The 26,409-nt window shown below is 32.4% G+C and overlaps 1 protein-coding gene across 1 annotated transcript; it reads right to left on the reverse strand.

The window, feature by feature from the left end:
- Positions 1-1,778: 1,778 nt before the first annotated feature.
- On the reverse strand, positions 1,779-17,929 carry LOC132549656 (uncharacterized). Its single transcript, XM_060213610.1, has 4 exons — positions 17,867-17,929; positions 16,427-16,504; positions 2,779-3,037; positions 1,779-2,415 (listed from the first exon to the last, which is right to left on the reverse strand). Coding segments are annotated over exons 2-4 (324 nt in total). The 5' UTR covers positions 16,491-16,504; positions 17,867-17,929; the 3' UTR covers positions 1,779-2,414.
- Positions 17,930-26,409: the final 8,480 nt, after the last annotated feature.

Consider the following 26,409-nt stretch of genomic DNA (forward strand, 5'->3'; position numbering starts at 1 on the left):
GATACCAAAATGTGTTCTTTTTTTTTGTAATTTGTTGAATCTATCAGTGATAATGTGATAGAAAACGTCTTGTGTTTTGTCTCGGGTACAACTTCCATCCTGATTTCAATGGTTAAAAGGTATATGTATTTGTGTATAGTTGAAACATATTTGTTTATATTGTTGATGTAAGTTGCTGAAATAAATATAATTCATTAAGTTTACACTATTCCATAATATATAAGAAATGATTATTATCTCGAAAAAGCTGTGATTGTGATTGAAAGTAATATCAATGTAAAGATCTAGACGTTTCTAACTAACTAACAAATTGTCTGAAAATGAGTTGCTTCTGCGAAATCAACTTTGGTTACAATAGTTTATGGCGAAAAATAGATATCAGAATTTTACTACACAATTTGTCAAATATTTGTTGAAAGCACAACCGAGGTGTTTTTTTTTAAAGTCTACATTATGTTCAGTTTAGACAGATTCATACAAATGTTTCGCTGTTTTAAAAGTATTTTTTATCCCGCATAGCAATAAATTAATAAAAATGTTTAATTTTATTATTTTAATTGTAATAAAATCTTCCTATATTTCTTTGTTAACTATCGGAGTTGTGTCTATATCACTCTAGCCTTTTCAGACAATGTCTTCGGGTTGACAAGCTTATACATTTGTATATCAATAGATTTTTTATATGTATAATCAACAAGTGTGAAAATTTCAGCTTCCTGTGACGCTTCAATGAACACTTAAATGAATTTAGTATATCATAAAGCTGTTTCGCACTTAATGACTTACAAAGTGACAATGGATATTTCAACTTATCGCAATTTAGTTTAAATTATGGACAATGCACCTCCCCATCTAGTTCATAACTTTTATTTCAACCGATTTCGAATTTCCGCATCCGACGTGGATGCTCCAGGAATTTATGCCTTAAGCATCAAAGAAAGTTCTTTACGGACAAAACAGTTTATAGTATTTCGGAACATTTTCTTCTGGTTGGTATTGTCAATAGAATAGAAAGTCTTATAACACTACCAGTGGATTTAAGTGTGGCGTTTCGGTGACCACACTGTCACCTTCATCAGACAAATGACCAGTGTGAAGCATACTAGCACTGACGTACGTAGTGTACGAGATGGTCAGGAATCAATCCACGGCTGTGCTATAATCCTACCTATGTACACTATAATCGGAAATAGTGTGACGAGATGGTAAACAGTCTACAGACCGAAAGATGCACAAGATGGTAACAATGTACTGTAGTTAATTCGTCTACGCTTTGTTTAACACCTGATCTCATAGATTTGCATATATATATATATAATGTAGCTGTATGGTGCAGTTCAGTTAATAGTTTGGCTATAATTCTTTTTTTTTTCTACCAAAGGTTACAGATGACGATCTGTAGATTTATTTTCTAGATTTTAACTGATATTTACATAAATAATAAGGAATAAGGTACAATGAAAAACAATGTCTTGACTTTTTTTAACTCGAGTTACCTCCCTTAGACTACTATCCGGGGGAGGGGGTTTGATAACTTAGAAAAGCATCCAAACATATACAGACTAATCTTATCGATGTGAATATTTTTTTTAACTATCTAATGTATTGACAATTCGATAATAACATTATAAAACACGATTATAATATAAATTCTGCAAATCTCCACAGATTTGAAAGTCCCTTCAGTATGTCTTCTACACACCAGGTGTCGTAAACTCTGCCATCGACGGAAATTAATAAACGACAACAACATCAATGTTACGTAGAGGTTTTATTAGAGAGTAAATTACATATGTACAAAATATGTAACCTGCATCATAGACTGTGAATTTAATGTCACACTAGAAAATCATAGAAGAAACTACAATGATATTACCATACACAAGTTAGAATTTTAATATTCCATCTATGGTCATTTTCTCGGTGCCATTTGCTACATTAATGCATGTGTAAAATCCATTTTGCTTATTCGAAACTAACCCTTTTATCTACACCCAGAGATAAAATATAGGGAGCGCAATAGTATTTTTTTTCAAAAATAGTCTTGCGCCGTAATCGACGGAAATGAAGACCATCACATGAATGAGGTATATCACAGAACATGTGTTATAAGTGTGAATATCATCAGAGCAATGTCTGAGTCATGCGCTTATTCACAATGCAAATTATATTTGAAAGAAACACAACCTGTGATGTGGATCAACTTAAGAAACAACACAACTGTATGTATAACGTCTCAAAAGTTAAATGGTAAGAAAAACGAAGAAATGAAATTGGAATTTTCCAAGTGTTGTTCCCTCTCCCGGTATGAACGATACTAAAAGAGTTATTCGAACAGCTGAGAGTAATAATGTAACCGAAACACCGTCGTAGGTGAAGACCAATTCACGCTTTTGTGCCGGATGTTACTGGAATCTAGAAAATAGAAGAAAACAATTTGTGATAGATGTATTATCCAGTGCCTTTGTTGTCATCGACGAAATAAAGACAACAAATCACGTTTAAATAAAGTTTTCATTACATTATATGTTCAAAGGATAAGATAATTTACTTAAAATAAAGATATATTGCAGAAGCTGTAACATCAAGATAGATTACGTTTAATGATTTAGCTGACAAAGGAAAGCCACTTCAAGGAAATGTTTGATGTCCGGTATTGCTTGAAGTTGAAAAGTATCAATTTGATTTTGTTTATAAGTCGCTTGTTGGTCTCTGTTCCTAAAGCTAGCAATCTCCCTGCTTTTAATTTCAAATGACTTCCGTACATTTCGAACTTACCAAAACATTCCGAATCCCATATCGTTTCCGGTAAGAGCGTTGATGTACATCCATCTCTGCAGGGCGTTGTTGCCTCCCATCATTGGCAGTCCTCTCATCATCATATTCCATCTCATCATGTCGCGCATCATGTCGTTACCGCTCATCATCAGCCAAGGAGCCATACCGCCCATCATTGGATTAGAACGAGCAACGCTACCGGAAGAGCTAGGCACTGCTGGTGGGCTGGCCGCAGGTTTCATTAAACCACTCTGGGCACCTGATCAAAAAGAAATCCTTTAATTAAGTAATGAATATATATTTGAGGCTGACAAATATTCTCATAAACGAGCTACTGCCAAAGCTCGTGTCATCGAATAACATCGAACTTATTGTTATTTGAGCGAATTAAAATTTCTGAGAATATATGTTCTGTTCGTATATATAATAATTCATTTACACTTAAAACTATAGCTGCCTGGGCGTATCTATGTAAATGAGAGACAATGCCTAAACAGTTCACCTATGACAGCACACACAAAGACCTCAGGTGAAAATATTTTCTTACATAGTAACATATTAGATATACTACGAGCTTTTTCAGCTTCTTTTTCCACAAGATTATACGCACGAAAACATTATCACTACTGCACAATGGACACGTCTCAACACTGATCAACTCTTATTTTTTTAATTCAGATTTTCATTAAGGCAGTTTTACTGTTCTCCGAGTCGAACTAGAATTAAAAATAGCATTTACGCTAACGCTCATATTGTCCCTGACGCTTTTTGTCGCATATGTTTTTCAAATGTTGCATTTCTGTGTCTTTCTAGTACTTGCTCTCTGAAAATTACATTAACAGAATGTAGTTTGAATGTCTTCAAATTAATAAATTAATCCTACAATGGAATTTTGTTTTTCAAGAAAACAATGAGAGAGAACTTTGGCTTGAGATAAGTAAATAATGTATACTGCGACGCACTTATGATCCTCCAAACTATGTACATATTCGGATTTTTTTTATTCCTTTACTCTTGAGAAATACATTAAATCAATACACTATACACTAACGATTTTTGAATAAATATTAGTTACTAAAAGTTCAATTACGTTTTTTCTTGTGAAATATTGTTCAAATACAAGAGGTAATGAACAATTAACGACTTATCTGTCACGATGATATATTGAAATGTAAACAAAGAAATTCTAACAAAGAGAAACATGATGTACTTTTACCTCATTTCGTACAATTCGAACCGGATCTTCTTCCAACGTGTAAACAGATAGCACGTCTGATGCGCCGTGCTGTCAGTTGTTTGTTATGTTGGCATGCATTGTGATATTATATGTATACAAACATACGTATGTTTTTTTTCGGACGTTCATGCAGTAAATATTGGGATTTGGATTTTTGAACTCAGTGAATATTTCATAATTAACATCAATCAGGTTAAGATAACAGGAAGGAAAGTTTTGGAAGAAAAAAAATGCAGTTTTTTGTAAAACAGGGTTTACTGCTTCCAGTCATATAGCGAACAAAGAAAAACATTTATTATCAGCAAACAAACACGTGAATGGTATTCCCAATGAACACATTTATTGATACACAAATGTTTTAAATACAGGAAATAAACCCTCTAACGCTAAATGTTCACAACAAAACGCTAAACATATTTATCATAATGATTTTCTTTCCCATGCCCGTTATTAATTCATATGTGTTAAGTTTTCCTGTCTTAATGCATATGAAAATTATGAGACAAACAGCTCAATTCCTTTCTGACGAGGACAAATTTCCAAAACGATAATTTACAACGTACTTGTAAAAAGTTCTTGAGCCAATTAATTAAGCAGAAGAGGCGAATGCTGTGATACAATGTATTCATTCAAACAATGTAAAATGTTTGGAAAACAAACGCCTAAAATATATTTTTGTATCGATTTACTTATATATCTAATAAGGTATCGAATCATAACCACAGTAAATTAGAACGCTACATTTCACCGCTAGGAGACAAAAATAACAGATCATCATGCCGTCTTCTGTTAATGGTAACAGAATATATTATATAGACAAGAGGCCCGCGTTTACTACACGCTGACGTTTATTTCTTCAAAGTGGCATCTTTATATCCTCGTCCTGAAAACAATACAAAATATAACATTGTTTAGCATGTTTTTTCATGTTTTCAAATCAGAGCAATGAATGGTTTTACCGTTGTGTTTCTTGTTACGTAACTGTACTGAACATTACAACTATTTCATGGAAATGTATATATTGATAAAAAGAATATCATAACACTTGCATCCGTTTTTCAAAAGTTTATTTATATAAAAGTGTGTTTATTAATTGAACTTTTTTTGTTTTCATGTAAATACCAACATGACAACATAATTATAATACAAACTCAAATTACACAAAATTTCGGCAAAATATGAATCGACCACACCCGCCATGTAAACCTTGGTCAACCCAAGCAAGGTATAAAACAACGGAACTAGCAGGGAAAATAAAGAGTTTCAAATACGTCCAGCTTCATATCGCCCAAAGAAATAGAATATTTACTAGATCACTATGGCGACCATAACTATTTCCAGTAATTTTCTTCAACCTGTATCTTTTGAACCCTTGATTACGAGTTTTTCAGTCAACTGAAACATAATTTGTTTACCTTATCTAGCCATCCCCTCCAAGAAGTACAAAGCGGCCAGTTGGTCATCGAGGCCTTGACCCATTCTTTGTCTAAATAGGTTTCCAGCCACATTCATTTGTATAATGTCCTGGAGAGTGTCAGGCATATTCCCTGATAAAAACATAGATACTGCCATAGGGTTATTAAGCAAAGACCCAATCCCATAGGCTGAATTTACTGATGGTGGTGTTTGCTGGATATTTGAATTCCCCCATACAGGTTTCTTAGTGATGTTGCTGGAAGTCCGTTGGTCTCGCTGTATGTTACCTGGGAAAGGTGAGATATGGATAAATGCCATTGATAGGAAATTTGTAAATGCATAAGACTATTTTTTTCATCGTTCCTGTGGTAACATGATATTATCAATTGATAACATTCACGGCTTATCATAAGGAGCTAAAATATTGGCTAGTATGTAAAAAAAAACATAGGATGCAAGAATGACAAAGACGAATTATAGCAAAACATTGTCTTAATTTGTATGAAATGGGAGCCTTACAAAACGTACTGATATACTATTCTTAAAAGAACACTTAAGTGATTGGCAAAGAGATAAAAAATATCCTATATATATGCACTATAATAGGGGAAAACATATTCGAATTTGGAAATCTATTCATCACTATAATACATTCTATTGTTACGTTCTCACACTATTCTGTTTACCTTATTTGTTCTCTCAGTATAATGACGTTTAACTACAAAGGTACTTTAAGTGTGACAAACAAAATTGCATGAATACGTTTGAATGAAATATTCATACAACGTTTAAACCATAAAAAACAGCTAGAAAGGTCATTTCGTTGTAAAAGAATACAATAGGGAGGCAGGAAAAAGTAGGCAATGTATTCAATATTCTTTAAAATTAATAAATATTATGAAAATAATATTTTCATTTTTAAATATTTTTGCTTTCCCTAGAAACACTACGAATGGGATTATTCCATAACATGCTCTTCTCTATATGCGGTATTCTGCTATTCTACGAATAAGATAGGTTGAATTAAAGCCTCTATCTACATTTGGTCTATCTATCTATGAAAGCAGGTAACAAGCAAGCATGAGCAGGTTTATTCAGTCATAGAACAAGTATGGGTTCACATACATCATGTGTTTTGAAAATTAAAGGAATCAACACAACAAGTAAAGATGTATGAAATCAAATTAAAAAAAGCAAAATATCTTCAAATCAACTCAAAGTGATTTTCCAAAAGAATAATGTAAATTTCCTTATTCAATTAACATAATGCACATAATATCAAAATACGTTACCTTGACAGTATAAACAATAGCTTCACAGTTGGCAACCATCTTGATGTTTTCCGCAATGTCCAGTCGCAAAATGAACGCAATTTTAAAAGATTCAGATTGAAAAATCACTCTATAGTATGAAGTGTAATTGTTTCAATCAGCTTCCAATGAAAAAAACTTCCGCTGAGTAAGTTGTAGTATTTAAGGTAGAAAGCGTTGAATATGCAAATGATATAATAGCAATAATATTATGAATAATCAGATCACAACAAGTTACACGATTGATAATCATTCGGTAAAACACAAAACAATTAGATTTCTTAACTTTATTCAGCATTATTCACAAAGCAAAATTTGTCCGTCTTACTCATCGGAACTGTATAATATTCAGGAAAAAACAATAATTGTACAGAAAATGTATAATAGCACCTGCAGTTTAGCATTCCTTTTTATAGATCAGCATACGTTGTAGGCAGTAAGAACACTGTATAGTCAATCAGTAGACATCTATTTGTTGTTTTTGCCATAGCTACATCTTGTGTCTCTTTCGTTTTCCTGCTCAGAAAGTACATATTATATTTATTACCCTTTTGTTTTTGAGTCTTTTTATAGGATGTTTGTAAAGAAGTTTAATGTTGGTGAAGATTGCGCGAAAGTGCTTTTTCAGTTATATCAAGAAACATTTTAAGTGTGGTTATGTTCACACTAAGTCCATTTGTGCTAACATTCTCATCTGTAGCATCCTGTTCATAAAGTTGTTTCCGGGTCCTCTTCTGGTTCCTCCAACCATTGGCATTCCTCTAGACACACCACTCATCATTCCTCCCATCGGCATGGAACCCATTCCACTTGGCATGCCCCCCATGCTCCCGCCCATTCCTCCCATTCCTCCCATGCTATTCATCATGTTCATCATCAAAAGAGGATTTTCTATTCCCATGGCGTCAAGCATCCTCATCTTCATGATAAACGGGAGAGTTCCTGATTTTGGACGAGGTGTGAACAACATGTTTGGACTGGGCATGCGCATGGGCATGCTCATTGGCATCCCTTTGTTGCCACGACTCTTTACCATATTCATCAATTCCATCATCCCAGCTGCTGACGGGGGCGTCTTACCAACTGCAGCTGTAACGGAAAAATGGTGTTGATTGAAACAGATACTCTGACGAGACTTGGATACTCATTTTATAGTAAGTATAACAATATCAGTAGCACATATTAATCTGGAAAATTTAAAGATGTTTAAATTTATAAGCCATTTTAATTGAAATATATTTACCAGAGAGCAATAATATTTGTTTACACACGTTCTTTGCCCATATTATCACGAGGACAAACTAACGTTGTAAAAGCGTTTTAAAGTGTATACATTTCAAGATGATCGAGTTATTTATCAAATAAGTTTAAAATCAGTTTTACATCAGATTATTCAGACTATTTTATTTTGATATACGAACATAAATAAGTAATCGGTTTCCAATTGAATCCTGCCTGAGAATTATCACTACTTCACTAATTATTTTTTTCATAAATATTTGTTCTTAATAGTTTTGTCAACATCTACCTCATTTATGCTGTATATGAAAAGAGGAATTCAAATAATTATTCCTTAACACTTACTTTAAATGTAAGTTAACGAGTATTTTATTGAAATGCGAAGTATATTTGCAAACTCATGATAATATACAATTTTGCATATTTAACATGATAGAATTTACGCGCAGTGTGTCTAAATATATATATAACTTTTTTAGAATAATGTTTCAACTTATTTTTCATTCTAGTTTATTCAATCAGACTTTAAAGATCCCGACCAACGAGGAAAATATTCGCTCCTAGAGAAAGTAGCAAGTATACCGGGAAACACGCCCGAAATGGTCGCGAAATTTCGAATTCAAAACAATTATTAATGGTAGCAATATATCCCGGCATACACACTACTTTTCATTATCATTTTTATAGTTATTTATTTGATTTTGTTTCATATTAGGTTTTCTTCATTTCAGCACAAATAAGTTTTTTACAAGAGTTAAGTTAGACTGTTTCCATCAAGTATAAGCCGGAAATAATTGTTCAAGTAGTGATAATTATCAAATGGTAATGTATATAATCAGGAAACATTGCTACTTACCGCAGATTGAAAACAAACGCTTCTTTACTTCATTGTGTCACGTCAACACACGTGGACATCTAGCGGGATTTTCGCGAAACGTTACCACGATTTTATATTTGTTTTTTCGTTTTCGCTATGTCTATATCATGGCAATTGCCTTCTCGGAGTCAGCGGGACTGTACGTTTGATAGGTATGGATGTCATATTTAATAGAAATATATATGCGTGTTGGTTGTCAGATGAACAAAACCATTTTCACCACTTTCAGAACCAAGGACGCAAAAGTCGTCCATGAAACTAGTGTTTATTCTCAAGCAGTAGAATTGTTTTAAGAAAACCTGAACATGTGTGAAATGTTACAGTTATTTCCACTTCATAGGAGATTAACGAAATCGGTGTAAGATATTTTCAGGCAACAAAGCCTCTCTGTAGGAGGCTGTTTATCATAAAATCGTTTCATAAATCTTATGATATGAAAACGAAAGATTCTGTTTTGACGTAACTTTCTTGTTTTTGTGGCAAAAGTTCAAGAAAACAGTTAGGAATCTGATATCAAATCTTAAATGAGTGGTATTCTCATTTCATGTTTTTATGTCGTGACGTCGATAACAAAATAGGTTTATGATAAAAATAAAGATAGACGTTATTTAGGCATACAAATTGTAATTTAAAAGATATAATATTTTTGCTCAAAATAAAAGGAATTCAAATGTTTCATACATATTCTTTCAGAAAAAAGAGGAATAAGTTATGTCCTAAATTGAGATTACATACTAGTGACAAAAAAAAATGTCGATTATAACGTCGTAAGATCTCGATTTATCTCTGTTATTGGATCTTTGTTTATGATTAAGTACTGAAGATTGTGATACCAATTAATTATTTATCATATAGATATGTAATATCAAACATAAGAAACACATTATTTTTATCAGATGTATTTAAATGTTTGATTTGATTAAATGTCTTTTAAACTATTGTCTGGTGTACCGAAAAGGTTATTTCATTGTATTTTAATGAACAATAGCGTAACTATAATGGATAAACATGTATTATTTTAAGAATTTTTTAATATACATGAAATGTTGTAAGCTTCATTGATTACTGGTGAAGTTCCCATGACAATGGAAGAAAATTTATTAACCTGAGTCATAGTATTTCTGCATGGATTTTGAAAAAAAATCTAAACATGTCTTTTTGAAATGGTTTGTCGCTATTGTCGGAAAATGTATGCACAGCCCGCTTTTAATATTTGTATAAGTGCCAAAATACCTAATCTAGCTTTTATCTACAATATTTAAAATCTGTTTTTAGTATGTTATACGTACATCTAAAACTAAAAATGATTGGTGTATGAGTGTCAAATACCTGCCGCTAATAATGCTCTTAGTCGTTTTTTTCATTTTTTTTTTTTTTTCAATTTTATATTGTTTCATCTTTTACGATATATAAAATTGTTCTTGAATATATAGTGTCAAACTCAATATAATACAACTGAATTACAGTCAGTTCAGAATAAATTTGTTATACTTTTTGTAGATTCATTTAGTCATTACTGTGGAACCAAATCATCAAAGACATATAACGCTTAGCTGGGAATGAAATGTAGCCCTGGTTACTCATAACTGTGGAACCAATTCATCCTAGACGTATCACATTTTTTACGAGAATTTTTAACTGGAAAATGTGCTTCACGACAGTTTGGAATTTGTTGTCCTTTTAAAAATTATGACATGAAATATTTTAGGACACATTTTCTTTTATTTCGACAGAATAGATGATGATAATGGGCGAAAAAAAATGCATTAATGAAATGTTAATTAAGTATATGCAATGCATAATTATTCTTTTGAAACGTGACCAGGAAATACATGTTCTGATATTGCAGTTATTAATTGGAGTGCATGAAAGTAGTACTAAAATAAAGCATGTGTTATCATATCATCTGACATTTGGTAATAAACCTAAAACGATGTTTGTTGCTTTTTTAATTTTACCGAGCATTAGGAGAAATACAATCCAGTTTTTCATAAAAATGTACTTAATATTAATGACGATTATTTTTATCATATAATGGGTTTTTTTTTATTAAGGATAAATAGGTCGAGCTGTCTTGGTATTCTATAACGTCATTAACCCTAGCTGTTACACGGAACTACTATATAATGTGTGATGTGTAGTATAGCATGTAAAACTGAAACAATTGTTTTCTTTATGATTTTTTGGAATATGACATTATGTCGATTATTCCAAAATGTAATGTACAATTCAACACGCCATTGAAAAATCTGTTAACGAAATGCATACGGATTAATTCAAGACTTTTCCGAATATATGTCATTCATTTTGAAGCAAAATTAAAAAAGCTTGATTAACATACAATATAGGTTTCCTAAAACATGCTTTTAATTACGGTGCGATGGAATATGGGGATGTGTCGGAGAAATATCTTGTCTGGTAAGTTACCTTGTAAAAATAATTTGGGCAACCCTCCTGTGGAATGATGGAACGAGAAATCCACAATCAGCAGTCAAAAGTTCATTTCTCTCCATTGATAAGGGATACCAGGTAATATGTCTTCACTTCCGTAACATTATAGTTATAAAACGCCGGTTATTGTCTGGTTTGAAAACGTTTCACTCCATCTACCTTCCGTAAAATCTAAGTTCTGTATGTTTGACAATGTCACATTCACGTGTCAAATTTGATCTGCATTGAGATTACGATCTTCCATTTGTATTTCCAAAAAGATGAAATTCTTAAGATATTTAAAATTACGATACAAGCTGACAAGAAAAGGCGGTTAATATATGTGCAAAAACAAAGCAAAACAAAAAAGAAACATTGAACACGGATCACATGAATTTGAGTATACATTATTAACAGAATAAATAATATGCTGTTTGACCAGATACATTTGGGAGCAGAAGGTTTCTGTTGAATGTTCTAAGTATATACAAAAACACACAAGTGTATACCACCATTCAGTACATATTAGACGCTGTAGGGTCAAATTATTACTTGAATTGCATAATGTAGCTTTTTTCATCCTTCTACGACTCATTATTTATTGAAATGGCCTAATTTTGAAACCGAGAAGTTGACCAAGGATAATCATGGAAAGAGGGGTCTAGATGGGGAGATTAACTAGCCCATTTAATGGATGTCGATAACTTCAACAGTACAGATGTGTTCGTAATTCCATATTGTCCGTTCAAATTTGTAATGTTTATACTCAAGTAATGTGTATTCTTTTAGTTGTCATAGGAGTACAAACTGAAGGTACTAGAAAAGCAAAGCAAATGAAACGTTTGAAGCAAGCAAGCATACAATAAAAGCAAAGAAAAAGCATAACATAGGACGGGATTACACTTTAAACATTTTATTATGACAGCACAATCACATACATGTACAGGAAATATATACATACGATATACATACGAGCTGAAAAAGGAAATGTTTGTATATGCTGTTAATGAGTAAAGCACGTGGTGTCGACTCTATTAACTGAAATTTAATCGTTTACATAAATCCTTCCCCCATGGCGCTAAACATCATCAAATTTCCAAGAGAACCCATGCTGCCGCGACCACTTCCTCCTCTCAATAGAAGGTTGTATAAAAGCATGTTCCTCATGTTGTCATTTCCATTCATCATAGCCATCAGTGGGAGTGTTTGGCTTAAACCTCCACCCCTACTGCCCATGCTGGACAGTGCAGCCATGAGTGCGGCATTTTGGCCTGCTCTGCCAGGTGATGCTGTGCCGGATCGTGAGGCTGCAGGATACAGAGTTATATGTATAGATATATGCATAAGCAGAGCAAAACATTGACTTTCAAACACATACATCAATTACGTAGGCATGGCAAAGCAGATGGACGATGTTTTAAATGACTCATATTGTGATTTGTTCCATGTTCGGTATCAACTGGTGTAGACTTTTTCTTTTTCATTTCATAAATTAATTTTGTTTTCTTTTGGTTTATATATGTTAAATCTAGTACAAAAATATCAATAACATTTGTTCTTTTGTGAGGTAGTGTAGCCGTGATTATCGTTTATAAAAACATTTAAATCATTATTCTCTTTCTATTACATTTCCAACACAAACTTCTGTTACTCAAAATGTTGATTGTTCAAACTTTTTGTCATTAATTCAACTTCAAATTCCTCTTTTCTTGATACGACGTTATTGCATATTAAAGATTAGTTCAAGGAAAATTTAATATATATAAATTCTCAGTATGTTTTTTGAGTAAATCAATACTTATTAATAGTGAAAACAGTTGTTTTCGTTTACTACAAGTTAGATATTAGTATATTTGTCTACAACAACTATTTTTTTTCTTTGTACATGCAGTTTTTTTCATTTCATGGATACTTCCAGGTGTGTACTTTTTTCCCAAAATCTAGGGAGCCTCGTTTGACTTTTAATGATTAAGTATTTTTAAATGAATTTTTGATAAGTCATGTTATGTTGTTATACGCATTTTAAGGATTTTTTGCAATTTAGAAACATGAAATAAAGATTGTTAAGAAAACCATGACGATTCGATATGGAAGATTGTGTCAGATTGTGTTTGTATATAAATCTAAAGCACATATATTACTACTCTAATGATTTTGATAAATGTTAGTATATGATTTGCTCAGCTAAAACATAGATATATGTTTAAGAGTACAAGCAGGCAACAGGATGCACAGTTACAAAGCAAGCAAACATCAAATGTTAGATACAAAAGGCATTTATTTAACATTAACAATGAATCTCAATGACGGACATATTTCACATGAAAATAAATACTATGTGATCAGGAATGCTATGGACAGACAAGTGAACGAGATACATAAAACGGATCACTTTTCCTTGTTTTTCATGATGCACGATTGGATGATTGTCATTTACGCGAGAAGATGTACATAGATCTGTCACCAGTTGCAGGATTGTCTATAAATCGGGCGAAATTCATTGTAACGTCTACATTCCGAAGAGTTCCAATCCAAGAAGGTTGCTCATGAGAAGTGGCTCCAAACCACCCATGGCACCACCTGCACGGCGACCCTGGGACAGCATGCGGAAAAGGAATAAGTTCTGCATCATGTCATTTCCGGAGCCAGCTGCCATAAGTGGTAACATACCACGTCCCAGAAAACCTGCGGAGGCGGCTGACGATCTAGCTGTGGATGCGCCTCCAGTCGTAGGCTGTGCACCTGGAATCATTCATTCATTGGACACATAATTTTCCGAATACGGAAAATATAATTGACCTAAAAGGAGACTGTCGTGTACCTAGTTCAATGTCCCTTGTATGTTCAAGTTGTAGATTTTCTTAGCAAGCCAAGAATGTAAAAAGCTAAGTAGTGCCATAGAAGGGGTTAATACTGATGCATATAAATATAATAGACAGTTATTGTAAAGCTATACTATATGCGTTTTATATTCATGACAAATAAGTTATTATTCATGGTATACATGTTTATCACATAACTCAAACTTCATTCTATAGCACAAATGCGCTATGAAGCCACATACTGTAACTAAATAAATATGTGTTGCAACTGTGACGTCGTTGCATCATACGCACTGTGACGTCACAGCAATTCAACAAAATCATTTCAATTTTTGATACCTTGTTGGTTTGAAAAAGGTTTTGAAGAAGATAATGACTATGTGATAAACAGAATCTTACAAGAGTTTCCCTTCGATATGTTATTCAACAAACACGAACTTTCCATCTTATCTCGCAACCAGCTCGGTCAGAGGAACAGTTCTCGTTTTATAAATTTCATATCGGCTGAAAGATCATGCAAGATCGTATATACAATGGGTAGTGTAATTATCATGCACTAACAAAAATTTTACTGAGTATGCGTAAAAGATTTTTTTCTGTATCATTACAACTGTTAAGAGTTTTATACATCTGAAATATTTCCATCCATGGATAAAGAATTTCAATTTATAAATGAAAAAACATTAACTGCAAACTGGAACAAATTTTGTATAAATAGATACAGCGAGCATGACAGGTTAACAGGCGATAATATTGCGCACGGTTTCATAGTTCCCCTATTGTGTCAAAGAGAAGCAGGTCTGCAATGTTGATGCCACCATAGGCTATTTGTTGTGACCCTCTAAGCAGTTGAAGGTACATCATCATCTCCAACCAATTATCATTGCCCAATATCACAATTGGAAACCTGGAAGATGACCCTTGAACCCGACTACGCGCGGCCGACAAAGTTGCAGATGCATATCTTCGAGGCACAGCCACGCTTCCTGAAAATCACCCAGGACAAACTATGTATTACATTTTATCATTTCGTTATTTAGCTAAGCTCACTGGTTTATCAATTAGAATTTGAATTTATTTTTACACCTTCGTTTTAGTTAACATTTGCTTACTACGTTTAGTTAAAATAAATCAAATAATCGTTTAAAATATAAAAATATCTTAACTGTGATTAAAGTTATTTGATAATATTATTTTCACGTTTCGAAACATTGATCAATTAACATGAACTATTGAATTAAGCTTATTGTATTGTAGAAAACGTTTTCCAAATTATGACTTTTGACAATATGAAATTCCTCTATTGAATGAAATCTATCTAAAAACTAATCTATTCATTTTAACTCTATTTTTTCTGACTAAAAATGTTTTGGATAAAATTGTATCTAAAGACTAATCTATTGTTTCTATTCTATTTTCCTTACTAAAATACGTTTTGATTAAATCTATTGATTAAATGTGTAACAATTTTTCTAGACTAATGTATCGATTTTAAATTTTTAAAAGTGGTTAAGATATTTTGGTTGGCATTATACATCTATTTCCTACCAAATTAAACTAAACTTCTAAGGTTAGAATTTTTTCTATCTAGAAAACTTATTTTAACATAGCTGATAACTGGAACAACTATTTTCTGTAGATTTCTCATCGAAAAGTGATATCTGAGGAACACTGCTCACGAATCTTCCCTCCGGCCAAATCTACCAGAATAGAATGACCTAAATAGACCCTGGGATACTGATGTCCGTCAGTCAAGTTGACAGATTAAGAGGCACCGTGCTCATTAATGAAGAGAGGAATTGTAACCGTTGTCAGCGCTGTCCGAGTAGCTTTATCGCCTGTCAACTACCACTGTCAATCTGCTTGCCGTCCCAGAATGCAACACTTTTACAGGTAAGAGAAATATCCATGTATATGCAGCAGACCTCTGCACCAAATGTGGGCTCGCTCTGTCTGCCTTTATCACTCAAACGATATGAGCAGACAAAAACAGGTGCAATTAATGCAGTTCCTGATACTTTTCTCTGAAGAATTGGGTATAAAACAGATGTATATTCTCTTGTTTACTCAGATGTAATAAACATTTATCGTAATTCTTCCTAAATTTGTACTATGTTGTAGATGAAAACTTATAAAATAGCTTCATTGCATGCATTGATTACATATAGATTGATAGAATATTGTTTCTGCTAAAGTATTAGCGAATATATCAATGAGCTATGCTAGCTATATTTTAGGCTAGAAATACGCATGCTTTACAATTGTTAGACCACGCCCATTTATAAAGTGAGCAATACGCATGCTCAGCGACACCTACCTTGTGACTGTACTTGAGCAACAGCTATGCAAAGCACGAGAGCGAGGGCGATGTATGAATTCATGTTGTTTATTGGTTCTGGAAGAGAAGAAAGATAAACATCAGAATCGATATCAATATATGCATTGATGAAATCAAGAACGTCAAACAATTGTCGAATTGGTAACACAATTTCCCAATATCTACCCTATCGCAATCATTAACAACTTAAACACGAAAACTTCTAATTGTTAAAGAAGTAAATCTCCTTTGCGTTAGATAAATAATAAATAAGTGTAAATATCAGTATCATATGTTGCAAAAAACCGAAAATATGCACCTTTAACTGTGTTATATATTAGCCGTTGAGGAACAGTTTCAAGAAATTAAACAGAATTTGCCTGTTCGATATTCTCTAAGCAGAGAAAAAAGCCAATAAGGTATTTATATATATATTGAACAGAACACTCTATTATATGCTAGTTCATTTTTAATGAAATGAACATATTATGATTATAATATTGTGATATTATGTAAAAGATATATAATATTAAATATGAAATACTCTAGAACCTCTGACGTTAGTATTACATAGTTTTATCTTATTAACTCAGTTGTTTATCAGCTATCGTATTCATATTGCATTTTGTTTGTAAAACACAAAAGTAATATATATATTGCGCTATATAGCACTATAAAATGAAAAAAAAACCAATATTTTCTGTACACGAACAAGCGTTCAGAAAAAAGACCTCGTAATTCCTTGTTTCATCGGATAGTATTAAATTTCCTGAACGTAATGATACAGATAATCTATTAGTTCATATTCAAATTTATGTTCTGTACTTGATACGACATGAAGAAAAAAAGTATTCTTGGTATGCAAATGAATAATCCTATTCATATACTAAAATTCTTCTGGTTGCCTATATTTTACTTATAAGTGTAATTATACATAAAAAATAAACGATTTCCTTTCTAATCTAGCCCACAAAACAATTGAGATGTTCAACATCTCTTTTCTATTCGATTTGGATACAAATATAGTTATGGAAACAACTAGAATTATTTTACTTTTAGATAAAGATAGATATAGATTTTATATACGGTACGATTTCGTATATATATCAAAATATACTAATGAAAAAAAGACATTGCGCACAATAATATCTCTTTGAAACCATATTCTTAATTTCTAGATATTTATATATATCAAACTAGTATCTATGTCTAAGCATGTTTTCTAAATGCTGAGCAATAAGAGTTCCGCTTCTCTCAAAAGGAAGAAACACTACAACGTAACGTAGATAAGCGTATAGAATATTCCCTATTCTGTGTAAAAACAAGGTTTTGACACTTAACTAAGCAAAATATACAATAATTGCACAAAAATAGAAATCCTTGAGATGAGAACACAGTAAAATGTTCCTGAATGTTCTGTGAAATAGAAAATGTACCAACCTTTGATGAGAACTAGCAGCCTAATCCAAGAGGTTAATTTACCAATGTGATTCGGAAGACTAGTGGATAGTTAGCTGTTGCTTGGCAGTCTGTCCTTTCTGCACATCGAGTCGCCCTATAAATGCAAAGGCACTCCAATATGCAAATGAGCTCGAGACAATGAAGAACTTATGTTATTAATGGTGCCTCTCACGTGACTATATTTCGCTTTGTGTCTTTAGATGGGCATGTTCTGTGCTATGCCCGCGGCTACAACAAACTTCGTGACCCTGCCAACATCACAGTCATTCCGTAAAACTATATGACATGTCATAGCAATTAGCCCACGTTGGCATCTGCGACAAATATTTCCCAAACGTATGGTGCAACTCTGTAACAGTATCTACATATCTCTGATTTATCTATAACGTGATATTTAATGAAAAAATGTGGAAAAAAATCGTGATAATGAAACATTCCAGTATTGTTACAACAACAAACAAACATGACAAGACCATGAACTCTGAACCTTATGACGAAAATATTGTATACAAATTAACTGTTCACTTAACCAGACCTATTTACCAGAGCAAAACGTTCTATTATGTAATTTTTTCTATTTATCAAGGATTTTATTCTTTAGTTCTAACAATGCATTGTAGTATATCAGTATATTTAGTATATACATTAAACATAAAGTAAACTATTAACGATACATCATTTACAATTTTTTTAAGAAATCGATAAATACATCTTAACTTTCTTTCTCTGTCATTTGAATAAATATACATTTATCTTTCTAGATTTTACTTTTTATACGCAGGATGAAATGTCTCAGGTGAAAATTGTATGTAATATAGGAACACATTGCATGCGGTTAGCAAGTTTAAAAGGTTTTTCCTAGAAAGTGTACTGAAGAGGAAATTACATCACCGCATTTTTTAAATCGTATCTTTAGCCAGCGGACATTGATATAAATACGGAATTTTAGCTATTATAAAGAACAACACACTGGTAATAAACGTCACCAATGCTGTAGTTAAACGGTAATATCAGAGCTTTATCATAAGCGTTTGACACAAACATTTGTTGTTGTTATGTGCCAAAATTACTTCGGTTCGTAGGCAGTTCAAAGAAATATATAACATTATATGGTTTGTTTATTATTTATTCTTGTAATGATACAAGTATAAATAAAATATAAATAGTAACAAGACGACTCGATATAGATTTCAATAGAAGAACGGACTTTGATGTGTGCAAAGGTTGTATTGTTACTATTTGCGACATATGATTGTGATCATTGGCTTATAAAGCAACAAAATAGATATTGTAATTAATTTGTATTTCTTTGCATTTTAGGAACCAATTGTTCAGTCACAGAAGCAATTTTACAGTTTTGTTCAGAAAAAAAGAATAAAGCGATAAACAGACTAAGTTTTTTTTATGTATATATGCCTTTTTTCTTTACTACGTATGTGCCCTATCGTCGGTTATTTTCAATACCGCCATTCATAATCGAAAATGCAATTTGATCACTAAACATAATCAAAGGACAAATTAGTCCAATGCTAAACATCCGCCAGCAGGACTTATACAGTTAATGATCTGTTAAAGTTGATCGACAACGAAGGTAAGTCCTACACATGATAGGTACATTCTATGTTCCATCATTAATGGTAGAAAAAATGAAAAAAATTAAGAGAAAAGGAAAGGAAAGATTACAAAAAGTTATATTATCATTAATAATCAGTGTAAATAATAATTATCAACTGAAGAAATATTTGATTTGATAGCGAAATGAGAAAAAATAAGTGAAATAGAATTAAATGCTTCAGAAAGATATCGTTCTCTTCTAAAGTATATATATAAGGCCTACACACTTAAACAATAAGATACAACATGGGAAAAATCTAAAACTCAAACATGATAGAAAAAACCAAGAAACACAAACTTCGCTCGTAAATTGTATTTTTAATGCATTTAATCTTTATTTTCACGTATAATAAAAGAAGTCATAATGAATAAAATTGAAAAAAAATATATCGTAACTGTAAAACAAAGGACTAATTTGTCTCTTTCATATACATTTCGATAGAGGCATAAATTGCAGTATATTGGATAATAGTTGTGATAGCCTTTCTTAGGTTGTCTAGACGGTTAGGTGCCTTGGGGTAAACATGTCACACAAATGCTTGGCATTGGCTTTTGTGACTGGCGATTAACGCTGTAAGTAATGATATGACAATGGATCAACTCATTGATGTCGCTGAAACTTATTACCTTTTAGATGAATGTGCCTCACGTACGTAATGCTCATGTATTATTAACTAATAACATGAGGTAATACAATAGAAGGAGGTAGGGATGGCCGGGACGAACAATGATATTTATGACATAACAATATATAAGATATACCGAAAAATACAGGTAGATCTGTCACGCACATAGGTAAACGACAATGATGATTGCATGTACCCGCGGGCTTAATGGGTTTGGAAGTATATGGTTCTTTGATTTTTATGAGAGAAAAAAACCACTTAAGTATACCGTGATCAATTTATCAATGGTAAGAAATTTAATTCCAATTCACTCTGCACAATTGACTTCTTAATAAGTTGTTTTGTCTCTCTTCTTTGTTTTGGATATTGCATCTGAATCTACACTGTACATTCTCGAATTTTCCATATCTGATTACTTTTTAATCTATTTGTTTTACGTCATTTAACACGCATATCTGATATATTCTTTTCATTTTCTTATTTTCGTCATTTGCCTCATAAGCTTCCAAATTTAGGCTGTAAGCATCGCTGTAACTGAAAGTTGGATAACGATATTGAACAAAGATGTTTGCCCAGTTCATTTAATTTGTCTCAAGATCAACTTTTCCCTTTTACTCTTAGAATAAGCAAAAGCGCCATTCATTCTTAAGTTATGCCATAGACAAATAGTGTTTATAGATCGCGCTTCATATTGCCAGAAAATATTACATGTTCTCAAGGAAAAATATATATATATATGCTGTATTTTTCATTAAATCCAACTTTTGATTTTGGTCATCCAGGCTATCGGTGACCATTCGTGATGTATACGGAAGAAACAACATTAACAATGTGACGTCCATATGTATGGATAATTTACATATAAACACGCCGGTCATTAAGACGAAGTAGTTTTAAATGCGACTTTAGCGAATTCATCTTTAATGGAAAATCTTTATATATAAACTTTATTTATTTTACAACAATTGCGAAACAAGGAAAATCTTTGTATATAAACTTTATTTATTTTACAACAATATTGTACAGTGAAATATTGTATATTAAGAAAAATTGTAATTGTAAAAAACATACAGGCTCACACCTCTCAAGTTGTTTATAATTGTCAGACCACAATTAATCTTCCTTGGTTAATGATACGGAAAGCTTACGTGGAGGTTGAAGATAAGATAATACAGTATTTTGTTTCCTTTAGTTTGTTGCCACTTCTAAACAACTCACATTGTATATATACGACAATATTTGCTTGTTGGGATGGATTATTAAACATGGACATAGTGACTTTGACAAATTCTTGTACTCTTGGTCAAAAACTAGGCCATGACTACTGTTCGCGTTTAGTATAAATTGTTATTACTATTCTTATTCGTTAGCATAATGTTCTAGCAAGTTAGATATGATATCCTAATGGAAGTTACTTCACTGAAAGATATATTTACTTATTGTTAGGACAACGTAAATCAGTAAATAAACAGATCAACACAATATTAATTGTTAGAAGAACTACGAATTTTAATGCGCATTTCGTTAGTGACGAAGTTATATAACCAAATAGTGATAAATATTGGAACCAAAGAATCTGAAGCAATTGACCGTACAGGAATTAACAAATGAATCTAGAAACAAGTGCTAATTGATATTGTTTATTTCCATGTTGTAGGCATATTGAAATGGAAGTTATTGTTTAACAATTTGGACCATTAAGTATATTCCTAAATGCAAGGATATCGCCGCCACTGGAAAATTATCAACAATTGATATAGCTAGCTAGTTAAGAGATAACAACGAATAAAGACCTATCCTTTCATCAAGAATTTGACATTTCATCGAAACATGTGGCTAGCGCACTTTCCATCTAGATTCTGATATTCTTTCGATGATTTTTTTTTCTCAATGACCTCCAAGTATTTAACAGCATCAATGACCAATCCTATGAACAGCAATATGATTAACTTAATTTATTACCTGGCACAACTGTCTAATTCAAAAATTGTATTGAAAAGTGATATAAAACTATGTGCCCTTTTCACAATGTTATCATCGTATTTTCATATTGTATTTCCATTGATTTTCATACAACTCATTCAACATCCATGAACTATACAACACTAATTGACGCCATATCTTTATCAGTTAGGACAATAAAAAAATTTCTAAAACCGATTGATAAATGTACGTTGTATACTTTGTTCTCAATCAGGAACGTTACATATCTAACTTAGATTGACCAAGTTTTACATGGAGGGTGTTGTCGATGAAGTAAAAGATGCTTACAGTTCCGAAACACGTGGTCATATTCTCCTTGTATATTTTTCACGAATTTCCGTGTAAATCTTTCTTTTGCTCATATTTTGCCTAGGTTGTATTGAATTTTAGTTTGGATTTTAATTATGATGACAGGTTGGTATTTTCTTGCAGTTTTGTTTAAGTACTTACTCCATGTTGAAGTGGTTGTGAGAACATGTTAAGATCAAACATTTTTATGGTTTTAAGGTAGCGGGAACACACTAACGAAATAGAAAAGCATGCCTTGTATACGTATGAGTCTAAGAACCTCTTAGTTATGCATAAGTTAACAAGCGAGAAAACGGAAATAAATCTACTTATAAAGTTACCACTTATCTACGCTGTCATTTATTTTATTTATTCAAAAGTTTCCATAATCAATTGACTGTCGATTTCACATACAGCATTCTCATAATTTTCCAACATCAAAATTATACACAACTGTTCAGTATTGTAGAACACCAAGTTTAAATATATCACCGTCTCTAGTTACAAATTATCACAATATTCAGCCCGAGGCATCTGAGTCAAATTTAAAACAAGAAAAGAAACGAGATTCACAAACTGAAATCAACATGAGTTAAAGAATGCAATTTTTCACAATCACGGGGAAAGGATTTCAAATAATTCAAAGTATCTTACTTCCTTCTAGAATGTTAGAAACAGCATGCAAATGACGTCACAGATTAAACAGTTATTCATGTGATTAGCACGTGTTCGTGTTACACGAACAGCTTGAATAACGATAAAAGGACGAGGAAATTTACACCATTGGTGGACGAGGTGATGTGAGGACACAGGTGGATGGTGGTGACACCATCATAAGATCACCGGGTCAGCAGATAATTGATGATGAGAGTTGCCTTGCGAGGAGAGTCAGCTGATGATGAAGGCCGATATTAATGTCTCCCTTTGCCTACACGCTCACGGATAACGTTACATTATGCTACTGGGAAAGAGAAACTTAGAAAAAAGACAACCCATTCATTATGTCCGTAATTCTATAATCTTATGCAAAAGTTAGCTAAAAATATTAGATAACATAAGATAATAAAATCAGAAGATATTCTGAAGAAAGAAAGCTGAATTTATGACTTCATAGAATTGATTTTATACAGGGCCTTGTAGTACAAAATGTATATTCCCTTATTGAAATGATGATCTGATTTTAAGCAAAATAAGACCCGCTATCGTACTTACAGCTAGTACACATTGTATGATGTTATAGTATGTAAACTTGTTAATCAATTTGTCATACTGCTTTTAAAATAGGTCTCAAACCACCAAGCAAAACTTTCAAACAAATTCATTTTCTATCTTTAAAGACAATTATATAGAAATGTTCTATTACCCTGTGCGGTGGACATGTTAGGTGTTCGTTAGTATGCATTGATGGCTCTGTTGTTGATTTACCTTGTTTTCATTAGGGAACATCACATAACTAGAATTCCCTATGTACTTTAACGAAGGTGTAAATCTTTACTTTTCCTCGGTGTCATCGAATCTAGATTGACCTGTCAGAAATGTTCAAATGAAAAAAAATATCCCTCTGGTATTAAAATAGCTTAATTGCTTTAATCTAATTTTGATATATAATACCTAAGTTGATAAAAAAAGCTATAATTGATACGTAAAATTACATGTTTACCTAAGAATTACATTATGTGACAGAAATGTCAACGACATCGGCTATAGCTTTTGCTTTCCAGTGTTGTCAGTCGTTTATTTGCATTTAATGCGTGATTTTTGGCTCATATCAGCGAACATGTTATCTGTACTCCGTAAATTGCAAGAGACGTTTCAGAAAAAACAGACAAGATTTCTCATGATTTGATCACGTAAATAGGTAAAGCTATTTTCCAGTCTTTATTTAGCAAAGTTGTCCATATAGTTATTAGGGATTGCAGCATCAGTTTACTTGTATTATCCCTAGCTTTATAACGCTGATCAGAAACTGATGTCGCTGATGTATGTGTTTTGTTATATTTCTTATCAAACGATGGACAACAATCCTGAGTTGATTTTTTTTCTTCTCACGCGCACTCCATATCAGCACCAAGTATGTACATCTTCTAAGATCAATTTTTATACAATTCTTATAGACGGGATGAATGACCCAGAATATCCGTCATGGTTAAACTATTAAACAAAGTGTCTTTATTTAGCAACTGGCATGCTGTGATATAGAATAGTCAATCATGAATAAAAAAGAACCTTGGTATTAGCACCTGAGATTGTATCAAACGTAAGACAGGGGAGCTATCCATCTGGGAGAGGGCAGCCAAAACAAAGGTAGGGCAGTGAATCAAGTCCAGTAGGTAAAAAAAGCAATGCATGTCTATAAATGACCAACCATCGGTCAATTATGAAAGGGTCATATGGATCAAGGTTAAACGAAGAAAAAAGGCATTTCGGAAGCTTCTATGTATATTCATAGGACAACATATATGTAAAAATATCACATTAAGAAGTATTACATGTAGAATAAATTGATATATTAGGCAAGCGTGAATAGATATATAATTCCTTTGATGAATACAATATACACGTTTAGTTCAATTATACTGATTTATGATTTGCGATATGGACAAAGCATGAATAGTTTTAAATAAAATAACAAAGAAAACAGTACTATACGTAATAAACTAACCAGTCAAATAGAGAAAGGTTTTTCCTAGTCCAAAAATGATATGAGTTGGCTCATCTTTTGAATCATCATCATCATCATCATCATCATCATCATCATCAACATCATCATCATCATCATCATCATCATCATCATCATCATCGCTTATTTCATTTTATATTTTTATCGAACGCCTTAGCGAATTTTTTTTTTTTTACATTTAAATTCGTGTGTGTCCTCCATGGATCTTATTGGGTCATTCATGATGGTCAACTTGAAGTTATCTTAAAAACATTTGAATTTTTTAAAACTATTTTAATCATTGGTTCACTCCACCTCATCATCTGGTTATTACACATTCACCTCGATCAAATCTGGTTGTTCTCAGTCGTCAAGGTTTCCCAACTGTATGTCTTTGTCACCATGGAGTCTCAGAAGGACGAGTCAGCTGTATAATGCACTTTGAATCATTAATTTGCTTTACTATATATATATATATATATATATTTTCTCTCTCTCTCTCTCTCTCTCTCTCTCTCTCTCTCTCTCTCTCTCTCTCTCTCTCTCTCTCTCTCTCTCTCTCTCTCTCTCTCTCTCTCTTGTTTATAATACATTTCATGACATCACATTTTTTCTGTTCTCAGTTAAAGATGACATTTTTCATATATCAGCTACATTTTACCAACATAACTAACAAATACATGTCATTCGCAATGTTGAGTTATCTGGTCTCATTTTGTAAAATTGTAATGTTGCCGTAGTTATGTCTAAGAGTGCTGCAAATATAATACATATGCTGTTCATATGATTTGTCAGTTCTTGACATGGCCCTATGTTATACATGAAATAAAACAACACAGATGGAATTAATACATACATAATGAATCTGTGGTGTAAACTGAATGTCGGTTTTGACATGGTGATTATCTATCAGCAAATTAGGATAATGGTCGTTGTCAAATATTAAAATTTTCTATCGCCGTGAAATGATTTATATCGTCATTCAAGCAAATTAACAAGGTCCGTGAAATGACAGTCATCAGAATTCCATTACGGTCATTATAAAATATGTTAAGAACCTTGTCAAGAAAACAGAGAGGATTTGATAGTCAGCCAACCAAAGGTGAACGAATACAATTTATATAGCAACCAGTTTATTAGAATCAAAATGTGATTATGTATCTATCTTTCATTGTATGTAAACAAGAGTCAATGCCTGTTATGGGAATGAATTGGTTTTTGAGCAAAAGTGCTGACTAGACTTGAAAAGACATTTTTAGACCATCCAATATCATCCAACAAATGTGTACTGGCCAATCTTAATCACATGTTAGTGTCATCATATATACTATTAACTAAGTATGACATGTAAA

The sequence above is a fragment of the Ylistrum balloti genome, unplaced genomic scaffold, assembly GCF_031769215.1.
Source record: "Ylistrum balloti isolate Yb309-2 unplaced genomic scaffold, AGI_CSIRO_Ybal_v1 Utg370072, whole genome shotgun sequence".
Classification (NCBI taxonomy): Eukaryota; Metazoa; Mollusca; class Bivalvia; order Pectinida; family Pectinidae; genus Ylistrum; species Ylistrum balloti.